The sequence below is a fragment of the Muntiacus reevesi genome, chromosome 2 (assembly GCF_963930625.1).
Source record: "Muntiacus reevesi chromosome 2, mMunRee1.1, whole genome shotgun sequence".
Taxonomy (NCBI): domain Eukaryota; kingdom Metazoa; phylum Chordata; class Mammalia; order Artiodactyla; family Cervidae; genus Muntiacus; species Muntiacus reevesi.
In genome coordinates, this window is record NC_089250.1 from 89,270,654 (window position 1) to 89,291,806 (window position 21,153).

At 46.8% G+C, this 21,153-nt stretch overlaps 1 protein-coding gene across 2 annotated transcripts in view; it reads right to left on the reverse strand.

The window, feature by feature from the left end:
• The window catches only part of DISC1 (DISC1 scaffold protein), a 388,216-nt gene that overhangs the window by 254,801 nt on the left and 112,262 nt on the right, over nucleotides 1-21,153 (reverse strand). For both annotated transcript variants that reach the window (XM_065919846.1, XM_065919847.1), the window contains exon 4: nucleotides 10,380-10,527. In XM_065919846.1, coding sequence (XP_065775918.1) covers nucleotides 10,380-10,527 — 148 coding nt within the window. The remainder of the gene's footprint in view (nucleotides 1-10,379; nucleotides 10,528-21,153) is intronic.

Genomic DNA, 21,153 nt, shown 5'->3' on the forward strand with positions numbered 1-21,153 from the left:
TCTGAATAATCTCGAAAGCTGCTTACCTATTGCAACATACCACGCAATTTAGAAGCCTATTTTAAGACTTGTTACTGTTTCATGTGTGTAAAGGCAAATTACAATGGCAGTAGTAGTAATGAAAAAATTTAACTGGTAATAACAAAATAATCCAGTATGAATTGAGAATTTACTGTCCACCAAGTGTTATCAGTTTTGCCAACAAGGAAACAGAGCATCAGGGAGGCTTGAACAGGTTGCTCTCGTGTAACCACGCAGGACCCATGGGGGCGTGGACGCCCCCTACCATGTCCTCCACCTCCCACTTGTCTGTAGAAACAAACTTGAGTCAAAGAATAAATTCAACTGGAAAAAAGAAAATGCAGAAAGAAAGGAAAACAGTCAAGCAAAATAATAATAGCTTAGCCACTAAACTAAGTCAAGAAACTTTAGTTCCTCTTCCAGAGCTATAGATAATACTCTGAGCCATGTCCTTTGAGATGTTCTGCAGAGACTGAATCCTCCACCAGGTGGAAGAAGTTAACCGTATGATGCCCACAGGCATGTAGACCCCAGACCAGTTGGAACCAGAAGGTTGATGATGTTGACTCCTGACTACCTCACCACCAACCAATAAGAAGGATGTCCACGAGCTGATCACACAACCCATAACTCCCCCTTCCTCACCCTCTCTTTAAAAACCTTTCAAGGTCTTCAGGGAGTGCAGGGACCATTCAAGCCCTAGCTGCCTGGCTTCCTTGCTTGGTGCCAGCAGTAAACACTGCACTTTCCTCCACCACCGCCAGGCGTCAGCAGCCTGGCGTTACTGCACAGGGGCGAGAAGGCCCAGTGCCACCCTTTTCTAGCCCTGTGTCCTTGGAGTTACTCACCCTAACCCTGCCAAGCCTCTCTGAACCTCACCTCCCTCGTTTACAAAATGAGGATGATGGTGACGATCCTGACGTCAACAGCTTCCTTCCCTGTACAGCAGATTACAGGGATCAAATCTATTCAACAACAACCATTGAGTGTCTACTGTGTGCAGACTCTGCCCTCTCCTGGGACCTCTGTTCTGTGTCCTCGGGGAGCTGGCTGCACCCCCGCCCTGCCCACATCAACGTTTGCATCAGGGGAGTGAATGCTGTGATCACATCCAGTGGACACACTGTCCTGTTTAATGAAGAGTAAAGATGAGGTGTTTCTGACAACCTTTCCAGGTATCAGAAGCGGGGGGTCCCCGGAAGGAAACCACGTCAGTGATTGTGGGAATGGAACCCACTTCCTCCCCTGGACCCCAGGGTCTTGGCCTGTCCACCCAGCCTTTCGCTTGGAAGAGTGAACCTCAGCCCATCCCGTGCTGTTTATCCCCAGGGTCCAGCACTGGGTAGGACTTCACAAATATTTACTGAGTGACTCCATGAGTCCCTGGCCTAGAAAAATCCAGAAGCCATTTATATTCAGCTTTCTATTGCATGAGATCACTGCTTCACACTAATTTATTTCTCAATTTGCTCTGCTTATGCAAATATTAAGAGTTTCCTGAATTTCCTAAATAGATACCATCTGGGTTGGGACAGGAGTTATTGAAGGAAATCAACACAGAATTGAAAACGAGCTGCGGGGGAGCGACAGGTGAGTAACTGGGAATTCTCCCATTTATCGTTAATCACATCCATTACTTAATTCTTAAGAAAAACCCTTGTGATTCACCCAAACTCCTCTTTATGTCTCTCAGACTTTGACTCTGGGTGAAGAAGGCTGGGCACAGACGGCTGAGTGGTGGCCCCAGGACATGTGGCAGCTCAGTAATGAAGCCGGGGACGGGTTTGCATCTCAGCTCTGCAGCGCTCAGAGCCAGGCTCCCTGCTACAACATTCCACAGTGTTGTTCCCTTTATTCTAATAAACCGTAATGCGTAATCCCGAATGTCACTGCAAATTAGCTGTGCTGCTATAAACTAATCAGTATGGAAAATGAGCAAACCCCTCAGGGGCAAGAATTAGAAACTTGTGGGTTGCAATGTTAGCACAGCTCTCAGTATCCACAGGGAATCAGGGTATCGGGGAACCCACCATCAGCCCTGAGTTTCAGGCCCTCAACTGTCCAGTGCTGGAAAATCCCTGGCCTTTCTACTTTTGTCTTTTCCACTAATCACTTAAAGAAGGATAAAAGCCATTTGTAAAATAAGTTCCTACACCACTGAAAACAGCATAGCTCCAAATTACACAGGAGAGCATTCTTCATCCCAGGGAAAACATCTGCCACCTGACTTGTGAGTGCAGAGTTCAGTAATATTGAGAAAACAATGGCCTGGGAGTCAGCGTTTCCTGAAAGGGTGCATCTGTGATGAGACCACACGGCCTTCGCGCCCCCTCACGCCGAGGCTCAGAGCCCTCCAGGGCACCGCCTTTGCTCAAAGGACCACCTTCAGGAATGTCCAGAGTGGCAAGGCCGAGGGGAGTCCAGACATCCCGCCTGCCAGAACAGCCCGTGCCAGAACGGCTCATGGCGATTGTGTGGTTTATATAGTGGCACGTGTAACACAGAGGGTCTGTCTCCAGGCAGAAATGACGGTCACCACGATGCCAGGAAAATTGCTACCTGGTTGCCACTGCTGGAATCATAGAGGCTTCTTTAATGTAACTATTTATTTGTGTAGGGCGGATCTGGGTCTTTGTTGCCGTGAGGGCTTTCTCTAGCTGCAGTGTGCGGGCTGCTCACTGTGGTGGCTTCTCTGGCTGCAGAGCACCAGCCCTGGGTGCACGGGCTCCAGTAGCCGCGGCTCATGGACTCAGGAGCTGCGGCTCTCGGGCTCCAGAGCACAGGCTCGATAGTTGTGGCACACATACTTGGTTGCCCCATGGCGTGTGCGATCTTCCCAGATCAGGGATCGAACTTGTGTCTCCTGCATTGGCAGGTGGATTCTTTACCACTGGGCCATCTCAGAAGCCCCATAGAATCATAGTTTTAACTGAGCAAAGAACCAAAACGGATGCTTTCATTTCCACAGTGGGGAAAAGCTCAGCTCCAACGACCACTTCCGAAAACAAGACTTGAGTAAGGCCTTTTGAACACTGTTGCCAACTGCTGCTTGTATCCGTCACTATTCTATCAAATTTATGTCATCTGACCTATGTGTTCCCATCTCTCCCTTGCTGGGAAGCTGGTGATAAGGAAGTGGTTTGGGCCAGTCACTGAAGTGTGCTTTAAATCTGGAAATAGCTTCCTCAGCCAACAAACAATGTCCTAAATGATAGAGGCCACTCTGATGGCACAATAAAACATTGTACAATTGTCAGAGATGATGCAGGTAGCTTTACGGTTCTGCCTTACGTATCTGATTGGGGTCTGAAAGTAAGGAGAGTGTAGTAAAACTCACACACCTTAGGGAAGAGGGCATTATTGATTCTAAACATAGAGATGACACCCTTGCAGGAGGGCACATGGACATCTACTTGGGTTTATAGTAACCAAGTCCAATAAAACAGGCTTCAGACAGACTGCAGATAAATCGGAGCCAAGAGGATGGAAGGCCTTTATTTGGAAGCTTTTATTTATAATCCACTGATTTTAAAACAAATTTCAGGAAGTCTTCTGTGATTCCCATCAACCAGCTTTCCTCCTCTTCCTTCCTCCCTTATCTTCTCAAGATGACGAGGGGTTGGAGGTGGGTCCCCTGGGGGGGGACAGGCCATGCTAGTCCTCATTTGGCTTGAACTGTGATTAGGGTTCTGAAATGTCTCCTGGCGTGTTGGGAAGAGTGATCATTTTATGCCACCTTGTTTTATATCTCGGGTAGAATGTGTCTTTGTGAGTTATTTCCTAGCCTCTAGCCATATATCTCCATTCCAGACTGTGAATTTAGAGCTGATGGTCACTGAATTCTATGGCCCCAACATGACAATTAAGTGGAAATAAAGAATCATTTTTCAAAGGGAAGAAAGGGAGACCTGGTCAGAAGAAAAAGAACTCAGTCCAGAAGCACCATAAGCTACACAACATTCATCTCTTCTGTTCCCATCAGAAAGAAGAGATGTGAGCAGGAAATATTGGGTCCTGATAAGCCACATTGGAAAACCTCTGCATATCTTTGCTTTTAAACCTCTGTTGTATTTTGCTTACTTGTGTTTTAAGTTATTTATTGGTAAAAGGTCTTTGACAAAGGACATTTTACACACACACAAACACAGTTGAAGTTGTAAATATGACCAGTTTTTATGTACGCATTGGTGGAGGTCCAATGGGGAAACACATAGGATGCAGTCAGAGAAATGCAAAGTATTAATGAGAAAATTATCAGTCATATGCACACAGTAGACCAAAGCCCTGTCTTAGGAGATAGGAAAATACAACTTTCTTTGGACTAGATGAAAGATACAGCAAGAATAGATGGCTCTCTGCTCTCTTCCTATCATTGCAGTGAGAGGACATTGAGGAGGAAGTTGCTGGTTGTTCCAGAATTAGAAGCAAACACTGAAGGAACACGAGGGGACATGCCCACCCCAGGCTTCACAGCATCACACCCTCCACACCACCACCCCACACACACGCACACCTGCTGGCCACGTAGGAAACACAGTCTTCATGAGAGATGCTCCCCAGTCCCACCTCCAGCCCCACATGGGAGGGAGCAAACCCTCCCACTCCAAACAAATGAAAGAAAAGCCACTCCACGAGGCCCCCTCCTCCAGCTGGGAGTGCCCCGCAACGGAGGCCAACGTCTGCATCTCCCGCGTGAACCTCCATCTGCATCTCCTCCTCTTCAGAGCCAAGTCCCAGACGAGGAGCTGAGTTTGGCTGGTTTTAGAAGAAGCAATTCTCAAGAAATGAGAGTGAAGGAGTAAGAAGGAGGAAAAGTCAATGAACAGTGAGCTATTGAGCTGATCACCACCCAGGCACCTGGAGCACCAACCAACTAGGAACCTTCTGGTAAAAAATGTGCGGAATGCTCCTCAGAGCCATCCCCCTGGAGGTGGGGCAGCAAGGGCATTAAGCCGCCAGCTCCCACCCCGGGGTTAAGGGCTGCCTTCAGGGGCACTACTCACACCCCTTCCTCACACGCTTCAGAGACAGCCCCAGCCAGAGAAGCCTGTTGGGTGCTGAGGTGCAGAGTGGTCAGTGGGCACGAAGGCGTCCACAGCTGCAGAGGGAACGGGGGGCGCGGCCGAGGGACTGGACTCGGGGGTCACGTCTCTGCTGCAAGGCCTGCCCACACACCGACTTTGTGAGCAGGGATGGCATCTCTCTCTCTGTCTTTGGTTCCACGCTGTTCTGTAATATAACTGGGTCAGTGGGGTGCTACAGCAGCTACAGGGGGGTTACAACAGCTCAGGGGCTGCCCGTCAAGCAGAATGAAGGAACGGGAGAACGATGGCAGGCAGGGCATCGGGAACCACCCCCGTACCCCCAACCCAGCCACTGCAACACCACCATTCAGCGTGCCAATATATGTGAGCTTCCCAGGAATCAAGTGGGCATGGCAAAAGGGATCCACCCAACTAGTGTGCCCGCTGGGCAAGGGGACTCACAGGAAGAGGCTGGTGACATGTAAAAAGCAGCGATTGCCTGCATGGAGTGGAGAGGTTGTGTTCACGTGAAGATCAGGGAGGCGCTGCAGTGGCCTCTGGGGACCCCACACCTGAGTTCCACAAGAGCGAACACGTATGTGTTCACGGGGGGATAAGAGGCTGTGTTGGCCAGAGGAGCAGCGACGGCCCACAAAGGGAGGGTTCCAAACACCGGACAAGGAAAGATTTGAATTGGACATACAACCGGCATTTCAAACTGGACTGACAGGATGAGCATCAGTAACTGAAAACGCACCGGACATCTGTTATTATCTGCCCAAGATGCCACAGAGAAATGGGAAAGATGTGTTCAACAGAGCACAGCAGACCAGAGAATGGTCAGACCACGATGCCTTTGTACCCCCACTGAGCAGAGACACCCCAGGGAACCAGTTATGTTACGGAGTGGTGCGGAACCAAAGACAGAGAGAGACAGATGCTAAACCATCTGAGTACCCTATCTGCTTTAGAGGAGCCCAGTTAACCCCTGTGGTGACGGCTAACACTCTCTGGGATGCTGGAAGGGGCTGGAAACAGAGTGTGCCTCAGGATGAAAAGCTCAGAGAACTAAACATACCTCTTTAAAAAGTTGAATTAAAAAGGAAGATTAAGATATGAAGTAGCTGGTTGTACTTGGGTGTTTACATTTCCTCAGATCTTATTCTAAACCAAATTTTCTTAACTAGACACCCAAAGCTCCTGCTCCCAGAGAGGAAATGAATAAGCCGAGAAGATCTGCAGGTAACTGTCTGTATGCAATCGTCCATACATTTGTACATATGTGGCCATCGTTCTCATCAGCTCCTCTAGGAAATCCTTGATCTCACCAAGGTGAAGAGGCACTTATTTGTGTTACTAATCAGTGTTGAAATTTTGCCATGTCAATACCACTGTTTTATTTCTCAGGAAAAACACCATCAGTGGAGAAAGCATTCTGCTTCCCCCTGGGCTCAGAGAGCCCCCGGGCTGCAGCGGCACAAGCTCCGACCGGACACCACATCCCCCTGGTGGCCTCTGTGAGAACTGCAGCCAAAGTCCCTGGTTCAGAGAAAACCTGCCAGGTCCAGATAACCGGGATGATGACAAATGTCACAGGCTGAATGTGCACTCAGCACATTGAGAGACGCTTCCTTAAATTATTAATGACTATCTAATTTTGTTAGCATGCAATAGAAAAAGATAAGAAAGGAGTTGGTTTTGAGTCATTATCTTCTAACAATAGGACAGGTGGATCTAGCACAAGAAAAGCCAGGGTAATATTTAAATAACTGAAGTTTGGGAAACAGTGATCTAGTTAACCCCTGCCCCCTTTTCTGAGGAGGGGAGTGAAGTGCGGAGAAGGTAGGAAACCACATCAGGTCACATGGAGCTTGTTAGTGGAAAAGACAGGATCAAACTCAGTTTTCCTGAGCTCCAGTCCAGGGTTCTTCAAGGTACTGTGAACCTCCTCCTTGCCAGGCGGTAGCGCTAGAAATAGAAATCGAATCCCAGAGGGCTCAAAACGTGAACAGGAACTAAAAGCTCGGCATCCAGGTCGTCCATGTGAGCAAAGGCAACAGGGATAGCAAGGTACGCCAAGGGTTTCTACGGGCTTCACAAATGGTGAGTAATATCTTTTTGCAAAGGACATATGTGTGTTGAGTGACATGAACATGCTATCTTTATGGGTCACAAACAATTAAACATGAGAAATGTCAAATGATAAAACCTGAGAATGTAGGACATTGCCTTTTAGTTCACAGTGCCCCATGAGACACCCATAGGGGACAACGGAGTTAGGGAGTTTTTTTTAATTGAAGTACAGTTTATTTACAAAGCTTTGTTTGTTTCCGGTGTACAACAAGGTGCTTCGGATGCTGTGTTAGTCTCTGGTATAGAGCAAAGTGATTCAGATATATATTTATATATACATATATTCTTTTTCATATTCTTTTCATTATAGTTCATTACAAGATATTGAATATAATTCCCTGTGCTATATATTAGGACACTGTTGTTTACCTATTTTATATATAGTGGTGTGTTTCTGCTAATCCCAGACTCCTAATTTATCCCTCTCCCCACCTTCCTGTTTAATAACCATAAGTTTGCCTTCTGAGTCTGTGAGTCTGTTTCTGTGTTGGTAGCATATTTTAGATTCCAAGACCATAACCAAGCAACACTCCCCATCCACATCACGTGTGGATAAAGAGATGATCACCGGAGAGCAGGGGCCAATTCTGCCTTGGAGCCCACAGCGAGCGAGTTCCCAACTGGGACTTGAGCCAAACGCCAGGTTTGTGCCCAGGCTGCGCACACACTGCTGGGGTCTGACCCAAGTCCCCACAGCCCTCCTGCCCCTGGTTTCCCCAACTCTGAATGCAGACACCGATGCAGATGACGAGGCAGGTCTCCACATAGCAGTAGACAAACTCTACTGCCCCCTAGACTTGTCTTCAGGGTTCAGTAGATTACTTCCTCTTCATCAAAAGATGAACAGATAGGCAAAATACGGTACATGATACCATGGAACATGATTCAAGCTTCAAAAGGAAGGAAGCTCTGACACCTGCCACAACATACACGAATCCTGGCTAAGTGAAATAAGCCCATCGCAAAAGGACAAATGCCACAAGATTCCACTTATGTGAGGCGCCCAAACTCGTCAAATGCACAGAGACAGACAGCAGAATGGTGGTTGCCCGGGGCTGGGGGAGAGGGGACAATGGAGACAGAGAGGTTTTTTTCACTGAAGTACAGTTTATTTACTACGCTATGTTAGTTTCTGGTGCACGGCAAAGTGATTCAGATATATATAGATAGAGATACATTCTTTTTCATATTCTTTTCCATCATAGTTCATCCTAAGATATTGAATACAGTTCCCTGTGCTATACAGTAGGGCCTTGTTGTTTATTTTATATACAGTAGTGTGTATCTGCTAATCCCAAACTCCTAATTTATCCCTCTCCCCACCTTCCCCTTTAATAACCATAACTTTGTCTCCGAAGCCTGTGAATCTATTTCTGTTTTGGAAATAAGTTCATTTGTATCATATGTTAGATTCCACATATAAGTGATACTATATGATATTTGTCATTCTCTGCCTTTATCTGACTTACTTCACTTAGTATGATAATCTCTAGGTCCATTCATGTTGCTGCAAATGACATTATTTCATTCCTTTTTGTGGCTGAGCAGTATTTCATTGCATATACACACCACAGCTCCTCAACCCACTCATCTGCTGATGGACACGTAGGCTGCCTCCCTGTCCTGGCCACTGTAAGCAGTGCTGCTATGAACTGGGTGCTTGTACCTTTTTGAATTAGAGTTTTCTTCAGATAAATGCCAAGGAGTGGGATTGCAAGATCTTACCTGCAATTAGCTTAGCTCCAGTTTTAGTTTTTTAAGGAGCCTCCACACAACTTTCCACAGTGGCTGCACTGATTTACATTCCTACCAACAGTGTAAGGGGATAGGGTGTTAGTGTTTAATGAGGACAGGGTTTCAGTTTGAGAAGATGACGAAGTTCTGGAGACGGATGGTGAATGTGAACAATGTGAACGTACTTAATGCCACTAAGCTGTATACTTACAAATGGCTGAAATAGTAAAATTTATGCTACATTCATTTTATCACAAAGGAAGTTAAAAAACGGAGTTACTTCTCAAAGCACTTAGTAATTCTCACACAAGTGTTTTTTAAATGAATAGAAACACAATACACTGGCAGATGCTACAAATGGCCCACGACTGGGGTGGAAAAATAATCCCAAAGATCAAAAGAAAGAAAAAATTAAGTAGAGAGTCAAGTTGGGACAGTCCCATGTGAGAAAGGGAGGAAACAAGCTGATACCTCAATGGCAGATGAAAATAAAAATAAAAACAGGAGGTGAGGTTCACCGGTTCCTTAAGAGGTAGAAGTTCACTCAACAAACTTGTATAAGGAAGCAGCTACCAGGGACCGCTCACACTGCTCTATGCTTCCTGCAAAACTGCAGGACAAGCAAGCGAGAAAATAACCAGCCTCACTGCCAGACAGGCTGCAGGGAGCCGCTAAGATCGACCGAACGTGAGAACTAGGCCGCGCAGGCTTGTAACTGTCAGAGCCAAGTGGAAGCTGGAAATAAAACGTAATTGCTCCGGCCACGTTTGTACCCAAGCAGAAGCTGACCTGTGCTGCGACTCGGCTGACCACATTCCTCACCGCCCCTTCCTCCCAAGTCTTTAAAACCCAAAGAGAGAGGTCACCAACAGACAGAGAGCAACCGCTTACAGACATTCCAACGGGCCAACACCTGGGACCCAGCCCCAGACAGCCTGACTTAGCTGCTCCAGGGTAGAAGCTGGACGTTTTAAAACTCTCCAGGTGACTCAAACGTGCAGCCAGGACTGAGATTCACCGAACTGGAAATAGCAACTGCGCTCCATCTAGTCCTGGTCCCGGGAGACCCTTGGGTAGAGGAAACAGCAGGAGATGCCCTGGAGGTGGACTCGGGAGGAGGATGTATTTCATCCCTTGGTCAGAGGGGCCCGCCTGTGGTCTTACAGGTAACAGCAGAAACACCTCCCTTGACCAGAGGAAATCCAGCCACCTGCTCAGGCGGTGGGCTTCCCCGGGGAGCTGAGCGCCCAGCTGGGCCCGTGCGGGTTAAGGGGCCCTCCTGCCGCTGATCAGAAGGGTTTCTCGGGGCGTGTGACCCACACAGGTCTCTCCCTCTGGAAAGAACCCCACTCCACCCCCCAGCCCCTCCCAACCAACAGAAGGGAGGGTCTCCTGGGCTCGGCTCCTACAGGTTCTTCCCCACTCGGGAGTGGGGAGAAGGGAAGGGGACCCCAAGGGACCGCTTACCGCTGAGCTGCCCGGCGCAGGGAAGCCCGGGCCTGGGCCCCCAGGTGGCCCAGGAGGCCGCTGAGGGCAGGTTGTCGCGAAGGAAGCTGAAAGTGCAGGCTGCTTCTCTCCTTCTCCAGGGCTTCTAATCTTTGTTGGATCATCTCGGCTGGAAACCCAAAAGGATGAGAGAGAAATAAAGAACCATGCGGCTCAAAATAGACAACCCCGTGTCCCTGGCTCCACCCCCAGTCAATGGTCTCCTCAGTGACATAATAGAAAGGTCACTTGTTTCTAGGTCAGCACTCTTCATCTCTAGGTCGATGTTTTTTAAGTATCTTCTGTCTTTTTATTGAACATACAGCCCCCTTAGCTTTCATTCTTCTAAGTCTCAGAGATTATAGGCCATGTATTTATATGATGATCATCATTATGATCATCACATAGGATGATGCCTCATACTGTGCATGTTGAGTCAGCTGTGTCTGACCTTTTGTGACCGCATGGACTGTAACCCGCCAGGCTCCTCTGTCCATGGGATTCTCCAGGCAAGAATACCAGAGGGGGTTGTCATTTCCTACTCCAAGGGATCTTCCCGACCCAGGGATCGAATCTGCATCTCTTGCATCTCCTGCATTGGCAGGAAGGTTCTTTACCACTGCACCACCTGAAAAGCCTGTACCTCATACAAATTATTTTTAACACCATGATGATCACTTAGGAGAAAACCTGCTAATTTTGATGAGTTCTGTATAACCATCTTGAAAAAGATCAGTGCCCAAGTGTTGATTTTGAGAATGTTTCCTTAGACACTGTCCATCAAGAGAGACTTACTCACAGTTACTAAAGTCACCAAAGTGATGTTCAAACTCTGTCATGCTAGAGATGAGCAGAGATCCACTTCTGTTCAGAGTATGGCTCCTATTATTTTTTCGAAGACATTAAGTCTCCTACGAGAAGGCATAAATGCTGATCACTGCAAGACATTTTTTCTTCAAAGAAAATAAGCTGCAGAAATTGGAATCCCATTGACTAAGAACTTACCCTCATAATCAAACACCTTAAGAGCAGGAAAGTTTCCCATAAAGCTATTCTTTTCAGAAATGCAAGGACTGGGGTTAAAAATATATCCATCAGAGCTCCCCTCCTGTTGGTCCTTGACAGGTGGGAAGGACCTTGGTCCCCTCTGCCCCTGGGTAGTAGATGGGCTCTGGGGCCCTGGAGACCCCAAGCAGCTACCTCCATGAGGGCCACCTGCTGACCCCAGTGTGAAATGCAAATACTACCCTTTACTATCAGGGCTTCCCAGGTGGCTGAGTGGTAAAGAACCTGCCTGCAGATTCAGGAGACATAAGAGACACGGGTTCAATTCCTGCATTGGAGAGATCCGCTGGAGGAGGAAATGGCAACCCACTCCAGTATTCTTGCCCAGAGAATCCTATGCACAGAGGAGCCTGGCGGGCTACAGTCCACTGGGTTGCACAGAGTCAGACATGACTGAAGCGACTCGGCACACACACACCCTTTACTATGTGCGCCATGAGAGGATGCTCCCGGGGCTCTGGACTAGATCACAACGTGTGCTAAGTCGCTCAGTCAGGTCCGAGTCTTTGTGGCCCCATGGACTGTAGCCCGAAAGGCTCCTCTGTCCATGGAAGTTTTCAAGCAAGAATATTAGAGTGGGTTACCATTTCCTACTCCAGGGCATCTTCCCAACCCAGAGACTGAAGCTGGGTCTCTTATATCTCCTGCATGGGCAGGCGGATTCTTTACCACTAGCACCACCTGGGAAGCCCCAAAATTCAAAGGAAAGTTCTTTAAAGATGCTCTTTTCCTGTTGTTGCTGTTGTTTAGTCGTTCAGTCGTGTCCGACTCTTTGCAACCCCAGGGATTGTAGCTGTCCAGGCTCCTCTGTCCATGGAGTTCTCCAGGCCAGAATCCTGGGGTGGGTAGCCCTTTCCTTCTCGAGGGGATCATCCCAACCCGGAGACTGAACCCCTGTCTCCTGCATTGCAGGCGGATTCCTTACCACTGAGCCACCAGTGAACCCCCATCTCACAATATGCATTTACGTTTCCACGGCCCTACAGTTCATTTTCCAAGTCAGCCCTTTCTATAAGACTCAGTTTTAAATGGAAACACTATTTCAACAAGCTTGTTATTCTGAAAGCTCTTTGGACACACTTTTTATCCTACACCAGCAGAGGTCAGCGCTAATCACAGTGCGCCCCTCTTGGGCAGCAACATGTACTTGGAGGAGAGAGGGCCCAGGTGTCATGGGGAGCAGCCCTGAGTCTCTGGGAGTGTCAATGGCAAGACCTTCCCATCAATTTGCTGCAGATCTTGGGGCTAATAGCCAGAAACGTGCTGAGAGGATTTGCCAAGAATTCATTCTAGTGACACTGGAAAAGGTCACCTGCTTCCTGTTGGAGACCAGGTGCAGGTACTGCCAGGCTCCCAGTCTGTGCCGCCTTCTTCAGCAGGACGGTGGGACCAGCTCAGACACCACCCTGAGAGCACACAGAGGAGTCAGCCAACAGGTCTACTAGGATTGCGCCCCGAGTTACCTGACCCGACCCGCTCTCTAACACCAGGCTTCGTTCTTTTAAAATAATTTTAATTAATGTTTACATTTTTATTAATTTATTTGCTTTATTACTTAGTTATTGACTTACTTCTTGCAGTATAAGGGAGAAGGCAGTGGCACCCCACTCTTGCCTGGAAAATCCCACGGACGGAGGAGCCTGGTGGGCTGCAGTCCATGGGGTCACTAAGAGTCAGACACAACTGAGCGGCTTCACTGTCACTTTTCGCTTGCATGCATTGGAGAAGGAAATGGCAACCCACTCCAGTGTTCTTGCCTGGAGAGTCCCAGGGACGGGGGAGCCTGGTGGGCTGCCGTCTATGGGGTTGCACAGAGTCGGACATGACTGAAGTGACTTAGCAGCAGCAGCAGCTTGCTGTATAAAATCAAAACTTCAGTGAAAAGCAAGCACGTAATACCTTATATGCTTTAAAATAGCATACTGATGCAATCCTGATGCAGTGATAAAGATGTGTCAAGATATTATTACATAGAGATTAGTAGGAAACTGAGTTTGTACCTTAACCCTGCCATTTCTAGCTGCCTGACCTTCAAATAACTTAACCTTTCTAAGCTTCCATTTCCTAATCTGCAGAAACAGGCCTAATAATAGTCTAAACATGACAAGGTCTTCTGAGGATTAAATGAGATAATCCACACAAAGCATTTAGCACCGTGCCTGGCGCCTGGCATGTGTCCAAAAGGATTGGCTATTATTAGTTACACTACTGCATGTTGGCCTTCAAGAGTCCACAAGAAAGTTAAAGACCCAGGTTGGGCTCCCTCCACTGGTCACTGCACTGTAAATTGCACCCCTCTGCTGCCACATGATAAATCCACAGAGAACCCAAGCTGGTCTAACAGAAGCTAACACTAGAAATGGGAAACTGGCTTCCAAAAATCAGATTCACAATAAATGCCAAAGGAAAAGTAATCGTGATTATCCCAGGAAATAACTGTGATTAGCTCTGCTCAAAGCTGTCACTTACTTTAAATTATTTCTATTTTATGACTTTAGAAAGTGCACTAGATCATCTCACACCAGTCAGAATGGCCAGCGTCAAAAAGTCTACAAACAATAAATGCTGGAGAGGGTGTGGAGAAAAGGGAACCCTCCTACCCTGTTGGTAGAAACGTAAATTGATGCAGCTACTGTGGAAAACAGTATGGAGGTTTTTAAAAACTAAAAACAGAGCTACCATATGATCCAGAAATCCACCTCCTAGGTGTATATCCGAAAGAAACCATAATTACAAAAGATACATGCATCCCTATGTTCATAGAAGCACTATTAATAATAGCCAAGACGTGGAAGCAACCTAAATGTCCATTCACAGATGGATAGATAAAGCAGATGTGGTACACAGAGACAACGGAATATTACTCGGCCATAAAAAAAGAATGAAATAATGTATTTTCAGCACCAAGGATGGATCTAAAGATTATCATACTAGTTGAATTGTCAAATAGAGAAAGACAAATATCATTATGGTGCCATTTATATGTGGAAACCAAAAGAAAACAAAATGATTGTTGCTGTTTAGTTGCTAAGTCCTGTCTGACTCTTGGAATCCCATGGACAGAGGCCGTGGACTGCAACCTGCTCCTCTGTCCATGCGGTTTCCCAGGCAAGAATACTGGAGTGGGTTGCCATTTCCTCTTCCCGACCAAGGGATCAAACCCACATCTGCATTGGCAAATAGGTTCTTTACCACTGAGCCACCAGGGAAGCCCAAATGAATGTATTTACAAGACAGAAGCAGACTCATGGACTTGCAGAGGTTCTTGAAGTCCCCTAACAACACCTGATAGTGGCCACCTAGAGGCAAAAGTCGGTGAAAGTGTGGAAGCTGCTTGGATTCTAGATGTCTTCCCACAGATGGGACACAGAGGACAGAGAAAACAGTCTAGAGTGAATGCAGTACTTTTGGCCTGAACAAGCAGAAGGAAGAAATCACCAGGAACTGGGGGAGGGGAGAGGATCCGCTATTCCCTCCCCTAGAAACATCCTTCCCCCACCAGTCCAGGCAAGTCCTACTCCTCCTCGGGGTCTCAGTATCCCTCCTCCACGGGACACCTTCTGGGCCCCACCTTGGCCCCCAGGTAGACTCTCTGACACACCTGGACTCCTTGCAGAAGGTACCTCATCTTGTCTCCACTCACCGAAGGCCTTCTATGACTGTAAGAAGAGAACTGTCACAGTGCTCGGTGACCTGCGCCAGCATCACCGCCTGGCTGGGAGGGGCTCAGCACAAAAGCATGGCCAACTAAACTCGAGTGTAAATGCCCTCATAGTGCCTATTGTTTCATATATTATCACCAGTCACTTTTAATCCCTTTTATTAGCAGCAGCATGCGTGCAAGTCGCCTCAGTCATGTCTGACTCTTTGCAACCCCATGGACTATAGCCCACCAGGCTCCTCTGTCCATGGGATTCTCCAGGCAAGAATACTGGAGTGGGTTGCCATGCTCTGCTCCAGGGGAACTTCTTGACCCAGGGATCGAATCCACGTCTCCTGTCTCTTGCATTGGCAGGCAGGTTCTTTACCACTAGCACTACTAGGGAAGTTCTCATTTGTAAATGGATGTATATGTACATTTGTACATGTATTTACATTTACATTACAAATACATTGTAAATGTATACAAATATTTACATTTGTAAATGGAGTATAAAAACATAACACTCATCAAATCTAAAATCTACTGCCTACCTCACAGGATTCTGCTCCTCCTTCCAAAGGCACCATCTGGCCTGCAGTTGTGCATTCTCAGACTTGGCTTCTTCCTGTAACTCCAGGTTCTGGTGATCCCGATGATCCTCCCTGTGGTTTCCCCACACTCACACCTTCTCCATTTGCTCTGCGTCTGGTCCAGCCCAACTCTAACCACTTCTGCAGCTGAGTCACTTCCCACCCAGGAACTCACATCTCCACTGTTTCATCTCTGCACATCACTGACAGGGCTTCCCTCACGAGACTCAGGTGTGAGCAGCTCATGAGCCAGTGAATGGACACAGGAATTCAGAGACTGTCACACATTATCACAAGATGTTCTCTGAATCCCAGACGACTTGCCTGGCCTCCAGGACAGAGGCTAAAGGTCTATGCTTGGTGTTGGGGACCAGAGGCACGCTGTCTAGGCTAGCTCAATCCTCCCCCATTGCACTCTGCCCCAGCGTGATGCAGTGGCAACACTTCTTGAAAAGAACACAGAATCTAAACACTAAGAATCAGGGCACGGAGCTGGTATAACCATTTTGGAAAACTGTTAGGCAGTAACTGCTAATATACACTAACTATATCCCATTATCCAGTAATTCCACTCCTAGGAATATATCCAAAACACTCCCATCAAACAAGACATATGACAACAGTCATAAATTTATTTATAATGGTTCAAAACTCAAAATAACTTCAAAGGACCACAGATAAAAAAACTACACAGCAGTAAAAACTGAACTGACTACTGCTACATGCAAAACAACATGGAGGACTCTCATACACACACTGTACAATTCCATTTATAGAAAGTCCAGAAACAGGCAAAACCAAACTATGGTGATAGAGGTCAGAATAATATTTATCGTGGGGGAGTAAAGATATTGTCTTGGAAACGGGGATGAGGGAGTCTCACTGAGTGTTGGAAATATGCTGTATCCCGTTCTAGGTGGTGGCTATGGAGAGCACACATACATACAAATTCACTAAGATTTGCACTGTACAATACAGCTTTATGCACCTTATTACATTATTGGACTTCCCAGGTGGCGCTGGTGGTAAAGAACCCACCTGCCAATGCAGGTGACATAAGAAACGTGGGTTCAATTGTTGGGTCAGGAAGATTCCCTGGAGGAGGGCATGGCAACCCACTCCAGTATTCTTGCCTGGAGAATCCCATGGACAGAGGAGCCTGGTGGGCTACAGTCCATGGGGTCACAAAGAGTTGGACACAACTAAACTGACTTAGCATGCACCTTATTACATTATTAAATATTTTACCTCAATTAAAAAATTTTAGTGCATAAAAAATAAGAAGCTCCTGAATTCCATCACCAGCTTCACTGTTGACGGAGTTTTCAGTGTCCGACAGGTCACCTCCCCATTTAAGTCTCAGAGCTTCATCCACTAAATGGGAAAAACGTCTCCTCAGGGGGTCTAAAGAAGTTACAATTGGGATTAAACAGCAAAGAGATGTACTGGCGGGCAGCTCAGGACAGACATGTTCTCTCAGCTGTGAGGCTGGAGGTCTGGTATCACTGAGGCCACATCAGGCCCTGTGAGGGGCTCTCCCGGGGCGTGGGGGACAGACTGTCACCATGCATGTCCTCACGGGTCAGAAAGAGAGGAAGCCAGCTTCTTCCTGCATGGGCACTGATCCCATTCACGGGGCTCCATCCTCATGATCTGATCACCCCAAAGGCCCCAGCTCCTACCACCACCACACTGGGATTTAGGGTTTCAACATATGAATCCAGGGGATGCAAACACTCAGTCCATCATATGATTCAAAGTGGGAAGGGGACACCTCAGTCAGAGTGGCCCATTTTATCTACCCATGTAGATAGTGTGGAAAAATGGGAGGGATAGAGGAGTATTTGAAAATGACTGGAAAGAGCATTGTTCACTTTCAAAATGACATGCTTATTTGTTATTTCATGTATGCATTCCATTAACAAATATTCTGATAACTGAATATTGTTTGGCTGTAGGGTGGCCAGGATGAGCAAGACACAGTCCTGGTTCTTCAGGGACCCGGTGACGGGGGACCCGGGCTCAAAACTACAAACAGGCCTTGTCTCGTCTGCCCGTGAGGACGGGGAACCAGCTGTCCCCCTGGGAGATGGGGCACGTGAAGGAGCAAGTGGTCGTGCGTGCCTGCCAGTACTTAGGGTGCAGGGGGCAGGGCCTCGGGAAGCCACACAGAGGCCTGGGGGTCCCGGCTTGTAATGCATCCACCAGCGTCTGAGGGTGGAGCGCACTCCAGGGACAGCCGGAGGGTGGGAGGCAGGTCACGCTGAGAACTAAACTGATGAAGCAAGCAAGTCAGTGCATGGAGGGTAAAGAGAGCCAGAGGTTAGTACTAGAGGATATTCTTGCAATTATGGAAGGAGATTAGGGCAGAAACAATTTAGGATTGTTATATTAGAACTGGAAGAACTGATGTGTGTTCACGCCCTCAGTCATGTCTGACTCTTTGCAGTCCCATGGACTGTAGCCCACCAGGCTGTTCTGTCCATCGAATTCTCCAGGCAAGAGTACTGGGGTAAGTTGCCATTTCCTTCTCCAGAGGATCTTCCCAACCTAGGGGTTGAACCTGCATTCCTTATATCTCCTGCATTGGCAGGTGGGTTCTTTACCACCAGCACAACCTTTAACACAGATACAGATAATTATGGAAATATAGATTTATACATGACTGTGTTTACACATATTTTCTATCTTTATCCACTGAGAAAGCCTAGACACAACAATATCCCAGTAGCAGTGGGCACACAGATCCTGGTTTCTAAACACCACCCTTCTTGAAAGGAACCAGAGCCCTTGGAAGACTGGCTGATTCTGAGGCAGGGCCGGTTCAAGATGAGTATGGAATATCTTGTTGTGCAAATAATAAGGACAAGCTAAAGACTGATGGGGATGTATCAACTGAGTATAAGAACTACTTTGAATGAGCTCCCATAAGTGGCGCTAGTGGTAAAGAACCCGCCTGCCGATGCAGGAGACAGAAGAGATGCAGGTCCCATCTCTGGGTTGGGAAAATCCCCTGAAAAAGGAAATGGCAACCCATGCCAATATTCTTGCCTCGAGAATTCCATGGACAGAGGTGGCTGGCAGGCTGTGGTCCATGGGGTCACAAAGAGTTGAACATGAGTAAAGCGACTTAGCACACACACAGCACAAGCCAAATCAGAATAGCTCATGAATCAAATAAATAATGCTATGAATGAAGTACCACCCACTGAATAGAACAGGAATCTTGCAATTGCATCTGTGCCAGCAGATTGCCGGCTGCTAAAAAGGAACAGCTCTTTGGTAAAGTGCAGGGTAGAAGTGTAATCTTAGCATCTAATCAGTTTCTAGAGGACAAATGGTAACCACATGCTGAGAAGCCTGGAAGCCACAGGCATAACCAGATGGTCAAGGTTAGCATCAGCGGTGGCCAGAGGATCTCCCTACTGAGATTCCTGCTAAGACGCACCAAGAAGTGCACAGGCCCTGTCCCTCATTTCCATCACGTCCCTGTCAGGGCTGCACCGCCCGAGTCCAGTCAAAAGGAAACACGCTGGAGGTGGGCCCACGCTGGAGGTCATCCAACGAAACGTCAGGTCTGCACGCCTTAAAACTCCCAAGGACATAGGACTGAGTACTGAGGAATGGTTCCGAATAGGAGGAGACAGAGGGCATATGAAGACCACGTGCATCATGTGTTCTACTCCATGGAGGATAAACAGCCAGTGTTGGATCCCGGTTGGTGATGTGTGAACAGTCTGAGGACCGGACAGGAACAGTGGCTCAGTGTTGATTCCTTGACTGACTGAGACGGTTGCAGGGTGGGGGCGTGTGACAGGATCTTTGTTTGGGGATGTGTGTGGGGTACGTAGAGCTGCTGAGGTATCACGTCCGCAGGTGACTCTCAAGCAAGTGATACACACATCCAGTGGGGGACCCAGAGGGAGGGAGAGATGCGAGCTCTTTGTACTGCATTTGCAACTTCTGTAAGTGGAAAATTATTTCCAAATAAATTCATTCTAAAACTTATAAATAGCAACTTCCCTGGTGGTCCAGTATCTAAGACTTCATGCTCCCAATGCAGGGGGCCTAGGTTTGATCCCTGGTCAGGGAACTAAGAGCCAACATACCTGCAACTATAGACGTCACATGTGGCAACGAAGATCAAAGATCCCACATGCTGCAACTAAAGCACAGCACAGTCAAATAAGTAAATTTTGTTTTAAAATTTTAATTTAAAAAGTAAATAAAAAATAAAACTTACAAGTAGACAACTGCAGCACAACTAAATGCGGTATTTGTGACTTGACATCATTTGTCTGAATTCTGTTCTGTCTTAAGAAAATCTCCTCTATCATTCTATTTGGCCAGTGGTTGAGGAAACATAACTCACTGTCTCTGACTTTTCTTTCTGGTACACCTCTGCAAGCTTTCTGCACATATTGTTCATCTGATTTCAGTTTGTAGCTCAAGTCTGAAAGCCAGAATTTTAGAGAGTATTGCACACAGCAGGTGCTGAGTAAATGTGGTTGACTGACTGACTGTCAGAACAGTCACAACATCAGAATCTGGGATTGCATTTTGTAAACATAGTGGAGTAGTACAAACAAACAAACTCAAAGTTAACCAGGAAAGATATTACCAAGCAGCAAGCAAAACGATGCATAATATGTTCTCAATGATACTATGTATTTAATTTGTGAATCTAATACACTATTTATAGGACCTCAGCAATGAAAATGCTAACCAACATCTCATTCCAATTTGGATCAAGCAAGTGCTTTTTTTGATGTTGCTACAACATATTTATTAATGTTTAATTGAGGGGCAGCACTCATCCATTATTCCTTGGCACATTAGTCCTAAGCACTTGTTTCTTGGGCCACAAGATGGAAACAGAATGAAAGAAAAGTAATTTCTACATCTGTGAATAAATAAGCAAACAACCATTTACAGAGCAGTAAGAAATCTTCACACCTGAAGGCATCCTGCTAAACAGACTCAATTCCTACTGCCTTGTTCCATCTATGGGATGACAGAATAGATGGTGTAAGCCCCTTTCTCGGCTGTGCAGCCATTCTACATTCTAAGGGGTCCCTTTAAAGTTAAGAAGCAATCAATGTCTTCCTAAGTCATTCTGCCTTGGTTTTTACATAATAGCCAAGAAATGCTATTCATTGAGAGCTGAATAGTATAACAATTCCACATTACCATACACACCATGTGAGATGACCAGTTTACAAAGAATAAGACTGTGATAAAACATATTTTATCATCTTGACCGGAGCCAGCCTCTGACATTTCATTGTGTTGGAATCTGCTGGACTCATTATCATAAAAACAGCCACTCTTGGGGCACTGAAGCCTTCAAGCATAATAATCCTTTCTGAGCATCTATTACATGCCCGGCACCATATATACATTATTTCTGAGCTTCACAGGACTTCTATAGCAGGAATACAATCGCAGAACCTAAGAT